This window comes from Mesocricetus auratus, unplaced genomic scaffold (genome assembly GCF_017639785.1).
Source record: "Mesocricetus auratus isolate SY011 unplaced genomic scaffold, BCM_Maur_2.0 Super-Scaffold_100009, whole genome shotgun sequence".
NCBI lineage: Eukaryota > Metazoa > Chordata > Mammalia > Rodentia > Cricetidae > Mesocricetus > Mesocricetus auratus.
Window position 1 is genome coordinate 50,426,766 of NW_024429193.1, and position 13,383 is coordinate 50,440,148.

At 36.1% G+C, this 13,383-nt stretch overlaps 1 protein-coding gene across 1 annotated transcript; it reads left to right on the top strand.

The window, feature by feature from the left end:
- The first annotated feature begins 402 nt into the window (after positions 1-402).
- On the top strand, positions 403-11,359 carry LOC101843415 (chitinase-like protein 3). Its single transcript, XM_005076585.3, is given in 10 exon segments — positions 403-433; positions 1,679-1,708; positions 2,171-2,372; positions 4,729-4,785; positions 5,435-5,600; positions 7,861-7,985; positions 9,441-9,552; positions 9,814-9,999; positions 11,010-11,129; positions 11,210-11,359. Coding segments are annotated over 10 exon segments (1,173 nt in total). The 5' UTR covers positions 403-408.
- The last annotated feature ends 2,024 nt before the right edge of the window (positions 11,360-13,383 follow it).

The following is a 13,383-nucleotide window of genomic DNA, read 5'->3' on the forward strand; positions in this document are numbered from 1 at the left end:
ATGAATGAAGTAAAATTATTGTAAATGACTAACAACTTACATGGAAATCATATCTTTATCTTTGAGTAAGAACTTTTGTTTGATCAGTGAGGAAGTACACATAGTAAAAATAAATTACTGTACCTAAAGTGGTGATAGGTTTCTGGGAATTGCCAAAAATCATCTAAATTGAAAGTTTTTTCCCTGGGGTTATGGAATCCACTTACTTATAGAAGACTTGACAATTTTATCTGCACAGGGAAATAAAAGTATTGGTGAAATAAATAGTGGGGCTCTATTGAGCTAATAATTAACCAATTACACTAACTGATAAAAAAATATTCCACCTAGAAAACGTGGTGACTGAGGTTTCAAATGATATAAAAAGCCAACTAAATGAAGCACTTCTGTAGCAGTCTTGAAGACACCATGGCCAAGCTCATTCTTGTCGCAGGTGAGTTGATAATCAGACATAGATTCTCAGTCTTACCTGATTCTTTCCTCAGAGGATTAAACAAGGAAGCAATTTTGACACTAATTCTACTCTTTAATATTTATCATTTGTCACTGAAATTTTTCATTCCTTATTCAGTCTTATCCTAGTTTTCATAAGCCCATAAATGAGAGAATACCTTTGCCCCCACAGCTACCACAAGCATGACACTAACTTCTCACATTAATTGAATGCTTCTTTTGCTCTTTCTTCTATCCCAGTAATTCATTGCCTTGTTCCTCTTGCTATATCTCCTGCCTGAAGTTCCCATTCTGTTTATTTTCATGTGGGTGTTCTGGAGCTACTTTTTGAGAGATGGATATCCGTAGAGTCTGAGATATAGCTATCCAAGATTATTCTTCTCTTTTCTGAATTATTTCATTGTTCTATTTCATTGATGGCTTAAATTATCAGGTGGAGATGCATTCAGTCATCCAAAAGTTAGATATGGGTGATTCAAGCCAAGTTGTTCACAACTTGCCAGTTGCTCTGAATCTGTGCCCTACACATTTTCTTGGCTTTAGGAACTTATTTAAGTGAGACTGAAGCTCAGTGTATAAAACATTCACAGTAGGTATGATCTAGTTACATGAAATAGATTCAAACATGAAGTCTCAGCACTCAAGAGGCACAGTTATAACATACTTGAGTGGAAGGACAACCAGGTCTACCTATTAAGAGACCCAGCTACAAAGAGTAAAATCAAAGAGGAAACATCCTGAAACCTAAATTGTTCCTGTATAGTTAAAATAGGTGTATGGAGCAACACATTTGGCAAAGAATTTTAATACATGCTTCCAAATAATGGCCAAGGTTCCAGAAAGCACTGAATGATGTATTTTACATGCTGTCTTGGCTGGAAGAATGTTTGGCTCATTGCAGCTCTAGGGACTAGGGCTCTTAATGTGTATGCTCACTAAGTAAAGGATCTTTTTAGTAATTTCATTGAGTGTCAATGGCAGAGGTAGTAGATTTCAAATTTTATAAAAGTAAGGACAGATGGAAGAGAAGTGCACTTCCAGGCATTACTAATCAGTGTAGAGAATGTTGAAAGGCATTATAACTTAAAAGTCCACACCTTTCAAAGCCACAAAGTTTCTTTGGGGGGTAATGATCTTCAATGACTAGGATGGGCCACAAAACTGATAATTTTAAGCCTTATGGTTCTAGAAACTGACCCAGAGAAAATATGTCTTCTCTCTCTAGGTTTGGCCATTGTGCTGAATGCTCAGTTGGGTGAGTTATTGGGAAAAAACCTTACTTTAATATAGGTCTATAAACCCAATTAATTATTTCTAAGGTAATCATCTGCCTGTCATGACTCATTTTAGTATTATTCTCTCATATTGGTTTATTGGCAAAAGATGTTATGAGGTAACCTCCTCGGGGGAAAGTGGGGTTGGCTTTGTGGTTAATAGACTCTTATCAACTTCCATTGCACTCCTATCTAGTGAGATGCATTAAGAGTTTCAAAATATGTAAGTTCTGGGAATGACAGGAATGGTTTGTAGTCTCATGAGAACCCAAAGATTTGCCATGATTTGACTATGAATCTGTACATTTTATGAAACAATGTACAATTATGAATTTGAATAAATCCATCTACTTACTATATGAAAATAGATAAGAGAAGAGGCAAAATAGTTAACAAGTTCACTGGAATCTTCATGAGGGCATTGTTCTGATAACTTTCCACAGGTTCTTCCTACCAGCTGATGTGCTATTATACCAGGTAGGCCAAGGAGCGGCCTGATGTGGGGAGTTTCACAACTGATGACATTGACCCCTGCCTGTGTACTCATGTGATCTATGCCTTTGCTTCGATGTGGAACAATGAGATCACTGCTATAAGCATGGAGGACTTGAAGGAGTATGAAGCTATAAATAATCTGAAAACCAGGTAAGAAAAGGATCAGGTAAGAGATACCTGGATTAGTATTTATGTGCAAATATATGACATATCCCAATGCTTTTTGTAAATGTAGTTCACAATCAAAGTGCTTGACTTGACAATCTGCCAATGTATTTTTCTTGAATTTTAAATTGAGACAGTTTGTATTGTGTATCACATTTGATTGCTGCCTATAGTACGGAATGGCACATAACACCATTGGGGTATGTGTTATCTCACCTACTTCTATTAAACATGGTAAGAGTGCTTCTTATCCAACGTTCTTTTACATATTCTTCATATGTTATTAATTTCTGGCCATGTTTTCCCATCCTCTTTCCTCGTAACATTTTCTAAGAATCACCATTCTACTTTCACATTCTATGTGTCTGAATATTTTAGTTTGTATTTGTATGTCAGACCATATTCTATTTGACAATCAGTCTCAATTTGCACTAAATATAATACCTGCCTGATACAAAAACAGAGTAGTAAAACCAGCTTTCATTATTTTCATGGTCAAATAGTTTTGTAGGCTTTATGTATAGCACACCATTTATCCATTCATCCAGTGCCATATACTTTCTGAAGTAACCTATGTTGTGTCTTGTAAATAATGTTATAGTTCCTGTCAAGGGCTCTCATTCTTAGGGAAGAAAATGATTCCATCTACTTGATATAAACTAAGCATTGTGGTAACTGGGTCATGTGGCAATTTTATGCTTTCTCATGTGACTCTAATCAAATATATTTCCACCAATGGTATACAAGGGTTTTTCTTATAACACCCCTGACTAAATTGAACACTTTCATTTTTATTATACCTATTGTGAGGATACAAGATATTATCTAAATGTGGTTGTAATTTAAATATCTGCAGTATACATGGAATACATTGATTTTCCTTCCCAATTTAGGTTTCATTTTTGGAGAAATGTCTACCTCAGAGCTTTGCTAACTTTTTCAAGGATGACTCATATTCTTGATATGTAGTTTATTCCATTCCTGGTACATACATTCAAATTAATTCCTTACCCTCGTGCAATTTAAAGTAACTTCAAGTATCTCACCAAGCATAATATAATGCAGTTTGTTTTCATTTTTTTCCTGATTCATAGAAAAAACAATTTTCTTCACATTTTACTAGTAGCCTAATTTTTTAGGGAAAATATTCAAATAATGTCACTACACAGAGGAGTCCAATGGATCTTTTCTTGACACTAATTTGATAGATGTGGACCTTATGTTTATATTCCTATTCTGCTGTACATTGTTTTTTGTCTGTGGTGTGACACTGGGAAACAAATTCTTGTATGGCAAATAGATAAGAGTAAGTTTCTAGCAACTGCTTGATGCAGTACACTGCCACTGATGATTTAGAATCTACATGTCAATTACCATGATACACACAATCTTTTATGCATCCATATATCATAACTATGACAACATAGATTAGTGTCTTTATTTCCATATCATGGATTACTTTTGCCTTAGATGGCTTAAAAAGGTGGGTAGAAGAGTGAAATCTTAGCTGTCTTCTTCAGAAAGTAGCAACTGAAGGGTATTAGATTTGAGATAGCACTCATTCCGAGAATCAAAAACTTTAGTTTATTCTGTTACACTTTTCCTTTGTTTAAAAATCCATACTCTCATATTCCACAAATTACACTTTTTAGTTTATGCATAACTAATACAAGGAAAACTCAAATGACTTCTACTTTGAATAATGACACATTCCTTAGGAAAAATCTAAGCTATGATAGTTTGCAACTGAAAATTAATTAATCTAAAGGAATTCTCTTGACTTTTGCAATTTAGATTTCTTACAACAAAAATAAGCAAAACTGTGAAAGCAATCCCTGCCCCTAGGCCAGATCACAGAAACTGAATCTCTGAAAAAGGGACAAGAAACGTATAACTCTCATGTCTTCCCACAATTGTTGACCATAATGATTTGGAAGCTAATGCTTCAAAACTAGTATTCCCAAGAAGATATAAATTTGCAGCAGAATTTATTTGTATTTGTATATGGAGGTTGGGAAATTAGTAAAGTTAAAAGAATCTGCCATTTTATGTGATCAGGAAGAATGTACACTAACTATGGTTCTACATTACTGGCACAGAAATGCAGTCGTACACTACATGGAAAACTTGTGTTGAGAACTTTACTTTAAAAACCTTGCACTAACAGTGTAAGAAAGAATTTTAGTGTAAAATTTTCAAAAGGAATGAAAAATTATATGGAGATGCTATTGTTTCATGGCGTGATATCACCAAATAACACGAACAGCATTCAAATCACACTGCCATTTTACATGAAGGAAACAAAAGGTTTTAATGTTTCTCTTTTTCTGTTGTTTTTAAGGAATAGGGAGCTGAAAACTCTCCTGGCCATTGGAGGCTCCAAGTTTGGATCTATTCGGTAAGTTCTGTACACAGAACCTATTGCTCTTTGCTTCTGTGGCAGCACAATCTCATTCCATTACTTCATATTTTTAGAAAGGTATTATGTATCCATTGGGTAAACAGGATAAGTCGTAAATATTTCACTGGAAGATCAAATTAAACAAAATGCACTTTTTACAAATATACATATAGCTTTCGCAAATTCAAATTAGGTTGGCTAACTGGGCTGCAATCCTCTGAGTGTTAGTTGTCCACTGCAAAGAGCTGTTTCTTTAAATAAATAAAATCCTTCAATTCAGAAGAGTGTCATGTACTTACTACTTCTTTCCATCTTTCCAGGAACTGAATTGAAGGCCCCACAAACAGAGAAAATATGCTTTGAGTTAATATGAACAGGGGTATATTTGAAGACAGTATGTGATTTATTAGATAGGGTAGAATGCTAACAAAATTGAAAGGGCAATGTTACTGTAGTTATTGCAGGGATCACAAAATAAAGGAGATGCTGAGGTTGTGATGCTAACAGGTGATTTACAAGGGGAGGCTGAAAACAAAACAAGAAGCATTGGAGAACAACAGAGACTATGAAATCAGCTGTAAACTGTCTTGTTCCAATGTGGCAATTTCACACAAATCTTCACTTCTCTTCCTTTGGTCTCCCTCAGGTTCAGTGACATGGTGTCCACTGCTCAGAACCAACTGACTTTCATTAAGTCAGTCATCAAATTCCTGCGCCAAAATCAGTTTGACGGGCTGAACCTGGACTGGCAGTACCCTGGGTATTATGGAAGTCCACCTGAGGACAAGAATCTCTTTACTCTCCTGGTGAAGGTGGGGAACTCAGGAGATACCTTTAGTCGTACAAGATTCTAAGTTCCTCCTCTCCAAGGAGAATTGGATTCTTTTAGAATAAACCAAACTTACAGGTTATTAGCATTGCATAGGCCCTGAAATATCATTCATTGATTCAACAGGCATATGGGACATTTCCACACATGCAGGTGTAGAATAATGATGTACCTTCATATGTTGTCTATGCTGTGAGTTCCAGAGTTATTATATGTTTATGTTACATACAAGTAAATAACACACAAAAAGAACATTAGTAAATTTGGCAGAACCACTAATATAATGGCATAATATCTCCAAGTTGTGTTTCCTTATAATGTTCAAGGCTCATAACAATTACATCAGAATATGTACTGTGACTAAATATGGTATACTCTATGGTAGTTAATTGGTACAGGATAAAGACAAAAATAAAGCAGAATCTTTTACTTCAAGTTGTTCTCATCTGAGGTATAACAGTGTACTCTAGGAAACAACTGAAGTGCATGAGAGGGATCAATGGGGTATAAAAGGAATTCAAATGTCTAAGTGGCTGACTTTATGTAAGTAAGGATTAAAGAGCGCTTCTGTGAAAGTGATGCTTGAATTTAGTCATGGAAAACAATTGTTGTCATCAAATTAGGTAAGGATGGATCTGTTACAATAAAGTGATAGAAATGAATGAGCAAGTCACTTGGTAAGACATATGAGTTTTAAAAGGTAGCAATTTTTCATCATGTAGGACCTTTAATTTTAGAAGAAGATATAGAATTCTCCTGCAAGAACATGGGGTATTTTGAGGGGTTGAAGATAGATGGGAACTATGACAGAACTAGCTTTTTTGAATAATTATTGTGATACTAAAAATAGAGTCAGCAGTGAAGTATTCAATAGAAAGCTTTTGAAGTAACCTGCGATCAGATGTAAGCAATGGTTTTAATAGTGAGAAGGAGGACACGTAGACAGAGAACATAAAATTCATGGAAAGAAGGGGTCATTTTGTTTCAGAGATGACAAAACATCCCAATTTTCAGACATAAAGGACAGTATCAGAATACATTACTTTCTTGAAAGTAAATAGAATAAGAGTCAATTTGTACTGAGAACAGATAATTTTCCCATCAACATAGTAAATGTGAGATATGTACATGAAAATATACAATGAAAGAATGCTGGTAATATATTTCATACTTTAGGACCACACTTGATCTACTGTTCTTGCATTCTCATGCAGGCAGTAATCATCAAGCAAAAGTTAAAACAAAAATAACCAAAGATTGGAGGTTTTTAAAATGTAGTGTCTTCTATGATCCTTTCATAAAAATTAAAACAAAACTATTAGTATCTGTATATGTAATTTTTGACAGATTTGTCTACTGATGATCTACACAGCTACCCTCAGTGACAAATTCTTTTTAACAAGATTCCTACCAGTATATATTTGCAAAACCTAGGATGTGTCTCACTACTACATAACCTTTAAATTATAGTTTCTGTTGAAAAGCTATGGCATGAATAACAATAAAAACAAATTTTTTGCAAAACTTACAATTTACAGGCATTGTTTCTAGGTGATTTCACTTCAACAGGAGAAAACTTAAAGAAATAATGCTGTGCTTTATACAATTGACATTTTCACACAGCTAATCCATTTTCTTATTATGCTTCTTTCACCAGTAATATGATCTTATCATTTGACCCACTTGCCACATGTCAAATTCCAGAAGCCTTCTTTAGAAACAGTTTCTTAAAAACTCAAAAAGAGGGATGAGAGATAACCCAAGGATTGTAGATTTGAACAGCATTCCATTGAGTCTAGGCAGATTAAAATAATGGCAGAATTTGACCTGTTTATACAGTTCTTACCACAGTCCAACTTTATCAAGTGACCATGTCATTAGACAGGAAGTTAAGTCTCTGAGGTAGTACAACCACTCAGTAATGGTAGCACCTGTCCACAGCACTCCAAGAGGATGCAGGGCAACATTGAGAGCCATTTCCAGAGAGCTAAAAACAATTACACTACTAACCAAATATTGGGGTCTGGATACTGACCACTAAATATTTGAATTGGTAATATTTTTAAATGTTGATGCATATTAGGAATCCATGTATTTAGTAATAGCATCTAACCTCCTGAATTTGTTGAGGTGATAATGCATAGTAAACTAAGAAAAATTAAGAGAGTGTGAATTGAAATCAATTTATCTATATCCTTCTATTGTGAAAAGAACTGAAAAACCATCAAACAATTGTTTTGTAGGAAATGAGTGTTGCTTTTGAGAAGGAAACCTCAGAGCACCACAAGACCAAGCTGTTAATCACTGCCACAGTATCTGGTGTCATCTCCATCATTGAGTCCGTATACGAGATCCCTGAACTGACAAAGTAAGTGGGAATACATATTTACAACTTCTGTGGATGTTTACACAGAACACCCTCATTTCTGGACCTTGTAAAGGGAGAGTTTATTTTTTCATTGTCAAGAATGACAGCTCTAAGAATGAGTTGAATTTGAATTTTTACACAAGGTTTTTATTTATACTTTAAATATCACATGTTAATCTACTGTATCTTCATTACATTTATTCACCAATGCCTCCCTCCAAATTCTCCTCATTCCCTACCTTCATACCTTTGCTTATCATAATTCTTCATTTGAGCTGTGTATGTCCTTTATAAGACCCTAATACGAACAATTTTGCCCATATGTGCTTCGTAATGGGGTTATTCCTAGTTTCACAGGCACATAAGTGTGGCAATATTCCCAATGGAGATTGAATTTCTTTCCCTAAGTACATTTTAAAAACCAATAGCATTTCACTAAGTTTGTCCCGTGGAATAGCCACTGTTTTAATTTTGGCTGATTTGATATCAGTAGGTCTTGTGCAGATAACCACAGCCATTGAGAGCTAATGTGTGCAACAGACCATTCTCATCTAGAAGTCAGCATTTCACGGTCTTCCTTCCCAGTAAACATCAGCATATAATACCTTTCAGTGGCTCTTCTATGGTATTCACTGAGCCTTCAAGTTGAGTGGTCCTGAAATACATTTCTGTTGCACAGTTGAGGATTCAGTTATTGGGAGTCTTATTTTAAACAATAAGGAGTGTCTGCATTAACCTCTACCAACTAAAAACAGCAAAGTATCTGAAAGACTTTCAGAAGAGTGTAGATATAAACATGAATATTTAAGAGACTGTTTCACAGCATGACCATAAAGCAAAAAACAGTTTTGGCTTCTTCTTAGGTTGTGAGTTTACTGGCCTTGTATATTTGCTCAAATTTACAACAGGAATGGGATCCATCCCATTACTAGACATCTTATGCAATCAGTAAGTAGTTATTATATCCTCATCCATCATGTCTTTAATGTACAACTCGACAAGCAGGAAGATTTTTTTAAATCACACCAATTTATTGTCACTAACAAAAGTAAAAGCATCATACTTTCTTCACTTTCCCATTTCCCTCATCTTGCTTTCCCCTTTCCATTCTTTAACCCCAGGGGTCCCTTCCTTCTGCTCTGTGACACATATATTCCAATACCCTCTCTTTTGCTTCTCCCTGCTCCAATTAAAGACCTTAATGTAAGACCTGGAGCTGTCAGTCGGCTAGGGGGCAGAACACTTGAAGATGCACACAGAAGTCCTTTATTTTTTGCATTTTCTATTTTTATTATTAATATAGATCCATCTGATTTAGAATATATCCTGTTTTTAAATTCAAGTAACATACTTGCTGTAAGTTACCCATTCCACTTTCTTTTTTTCCTTTTTAATTTAAATTAGAAACATGCATGCTTCAAATGTCAATCTTGCAACTTTGATTTTTTTTCTCAGGTACCTTGATTACTTTCAGGTCATGACATATGATCTAGATGGCTATACTGGTGCAAACAGTCCCCTCTACAATGATCCACCTGACCATGGCATTAGTGCCTATCTCAATGTGGTAAGACACTGAACAACCTCAAATGTAAATAAGAAATGGCTATTATCTTGGGGGAGTCAAGTCCAAAATGAACATAAACTTAGCGATCTTCTTATGCTACTTAGCAAATCTGAAAATCAAAGTCAGCAATATATTTGGAAAAACAAATCTACTTCATTTTTCATTAGATCACACATTTTAAACTGTGAGAACATCGACTAACCTAAGTAAGCACAGATCACCAGCTCTTTTGATAGTACAATTAACCTTCTGCTACTGCAGGCAGACATCATGAACTATTGGAAAAACCATGGAGCTGATCCAGAGAAGCTCATTGTTGGATTCCCAGCCTATGGACACACCTACACTCTGAGTGACCCCTCTAACAATGGAATTGGTGCCCCTACCATTGGTGCTGGCCCTCCAGGGAAATACACAAATGAAACAGGACTATGGGCTTACTATGAGGTCAGTAGACTGTTGTACAGTGGTCAATGAATTGCAGTCCCAGTTCTTTATCTGGATGCTAAAATCTGAGGAAAGTGAATGTTCATTATGTGCAGTGCCTACCACCTAAACTGAATGACCATTCCAAATTGTTTTGTTTTTACTATATTTCAGTATTAAAAATCAATAGGTCTTTAGGGTATACAAGATTCCTTCATACAAGAGATCAGTGGTACTTTACCTCCCTAATGTTGTGATCCTTCGATATAGTTCCTCATGTGTGGTAACCCCCAACCAAGATATTATTTTGTTGCTACTTCATAACTGTAATTTTGCTACTACTATTAATCATAATGTTAATATTTGATATGCAGGATATCAGATATTTGACAGATGTGGTGGTCTTAAACCACAGGTCAAGAACCTACAATATACCATAAAGTCTACTAATAAGACTGCACATAAATGGAAAATATTTACCTATCATATCATGAAGAAATTTGGTAGATACAGAAATTACAATGCAAAAATATGAATAACATGTCTGTGTATGAAATTCCAGTATCTTTAAAATTCCTCTGTCATCCAACTTTGTTTGCTAAGCTTGCCTTTTTGTTCAGGTTTTAGTCATACATATAAAAATGAAATTACATACTGCAAGTGGATACTGTGATCTCTGTTTTCTCAACCTTATAAGTTCTAGATGCAGAAAGCTGGGACAGGAGAATTACCAGTTTGAAGACTGTCTTAGGTAGAGACTGAAACTTTTACAGAATATAAAAATATGATAATAAGATCTGGAGATATATCCCAGTTGTAGATAATTTACATAGCCTGGGGAAAGATCTGTATGTATGGCATGCCTAGCAGAAATGAAAGAGAAAATTGTCTCAATTTTCAAGACAAATAAAACTCATAAGAAAATGGAAGAAAACCACACAAGATAGTGGAGAGAAATAAAAGCAATGTGCAAGCTATTTTTCTTTCTTGGTATTAATGTTTAAATATTTGAATCTCTTGAATGTTTAAAGATTTGTGACTTCCTGAATCATGGAGCCACAGAGAAATGGTATGGCCCTCAAAAAGTGCCTTATGCTTTTAAGAAAACAGACTGGGTTAGCTACGATAATCAAGACAGCTTCCGGGTAAAGGTAAGTTCAGTCCAATGGATTACTGAGATCTCATTTCTGACTACAGGAAATCAAGTAACTCATGTCCTATGTTTTAACAGGCCCACTGGCTCAAGCAGAATAACTTTGGAGGTGCCATGATCTGGCCCCTGGACATGGATGACTTCACTGGTTCTTTCTGTAAAAATTTAAACTTTCCTCTGACCACCACCTTAAAGGACAATCTCAATGTCCAGAGTCGAAGTAAGTGACAGCAGGGTTGTATTGGAGTGTAATACCACTCCTTCATCTAGTCAAAGGCAGTCTTGACAATTCCAACCCCAAATACCGGAGAGAATTTTTGCATTTTGTTTGTGGGAACTTTTCAAGATGAAAAACAGTTTCTAACCTTTCCAAACCCCTTGATTCCAATATTCTATACTGCACACTTATTGGAAACCAGGCCTACCATTTGGGTAGTATGGGATTTGCCATGTCTACTAAGTGTTCAGGCATAAAAGTCAACAGAAAAATTAGTCATTTTAGTTTTCAAATCTTCCACTCTTAAGGGATATTTATTAGAATTTATGTCTGCCACTATGAGAGTTTTTTTATTTATTTAAATGTTATCTATTTTATATTCCAACCAAAGCTCTTCCTAAGCCTCCTTACATGCCCCCCTTGAATCACACTCCCATTCCCTCCTCCCAAACTATAAGGCCTCCCATGGGAATTTAAAAAGGCCTGAAATTTTAAGGTGAGGCAGGAACAAGCCCCTCTCCCCTGCATCAAGGCTGAATAAGACATCCCACCACAGGGAATGGACTTGAAAAAGCTAGCTCATGCACCAGGGATAGATCCTGTTCCCACTACCATGAACCTCTCAAAGAAATCAAGCTACACAACTATCTCCCACATGTGGAGGACCCAGGTGGGTCCCATGCAGGCTCCCCAACTATTGTTCTAGTTTCTGAGTTGCCAAAAGCTGGGTTCAGCTTCCTCTGTTGATTTCCCCTTCATGGTATTGACTCCCTTGCTCATATATTTCATGTTCCCTCTCTTTGACTGTATTCTCAAAGCTCAGCCTGGTACTTGGTTATGGATCTCTGCATCTGGATCTATCAGTTACTGAATGAAGACTCTATGATGACAGTGGGTGTATTCAGCAATCTGAATACACGGAAAGGCCAGTACAGGTACCCTCTGTACTATTGCTAGGTGTTTCCTGTGGGGTCAACCTTGTGGATTCCTAGGAATTTTCCTAGCACCAGGATTCTCCATAACCACAGAATGGCTCCATCTATCAAAATATCTCTTTCATTGCTCTCCCACTATGTCCCTTCCTCAACTCAACCATTTATTCCCTCATAATTTTCATCACCCATCTTCTCCCCTCTGTCATCCCCCTGGCCTCCAGTTTATCCCGGAGATATCATAGCCCCTTTCCCAGAGAAATCCACCTCTTAGGGTTCTTCTTCTTACCTAGCTTTCTGGAACTGGGGATTGTTGTCTGGTTACCCTTTGCTTTATATCTAGTATCCACCAATTAGTGTGTACATTCCATGCTAGTCTGTCTGGGTCTGGATTACCTCACTCGGGATAATTTTTTCCATTTTCATATATCTGCCTGCAATTTTCATGCTGCCATTGTTTTTATATCTGAATAATACTTCATTGTATAAATATACCACATTTTCCTTATCTAATATTCAGTTGAGGGGCATCTAGTTGTTTCTATATTCTGTCTATTACGCAAATGCTGGAATGAACATTTTTGAGCCAGAATCCTTGTGGTATGATTGAGTATCCTTTGGGTAAATATCCTAGAGTGGTATCACTGAGTCTTCAGGTAGATTGATTCCCAATTTTCTGAGTTGTCACCATACTGATATCCAAAGTGGCTGTAAAAGTTTGCACTCCTGGTAACAGTGGAGGAGTGTTCCTTTGGGGTTTTTCCCAGCAACACTTCAGCAGTGCTCCAGTGCAAACATGCATCCATATGCTCTCTGATGAACAGTATATCTTAGATGTTCCTTATCAACCTCAGTTACTCACTGGGTATTCATGAAGTAATAGTGATGGTAAAGCAGTAAGTTTAATTGCCAGTTCAGCATGATCTCAGGTAGGCAATGAAGATTCGGGAATGTAATAAAAATTGGATATTTGTGGTAACTTTCCCTAACAACCAAGTCTGGATTCATCTTCTATTGTAACCTGAGAAAAAATGAAATTAACTACACCTCCAGTTTATGCAGTTAAGTTAGCACTTCTCTTCATTTCTTGGTAGTGTCTGTTC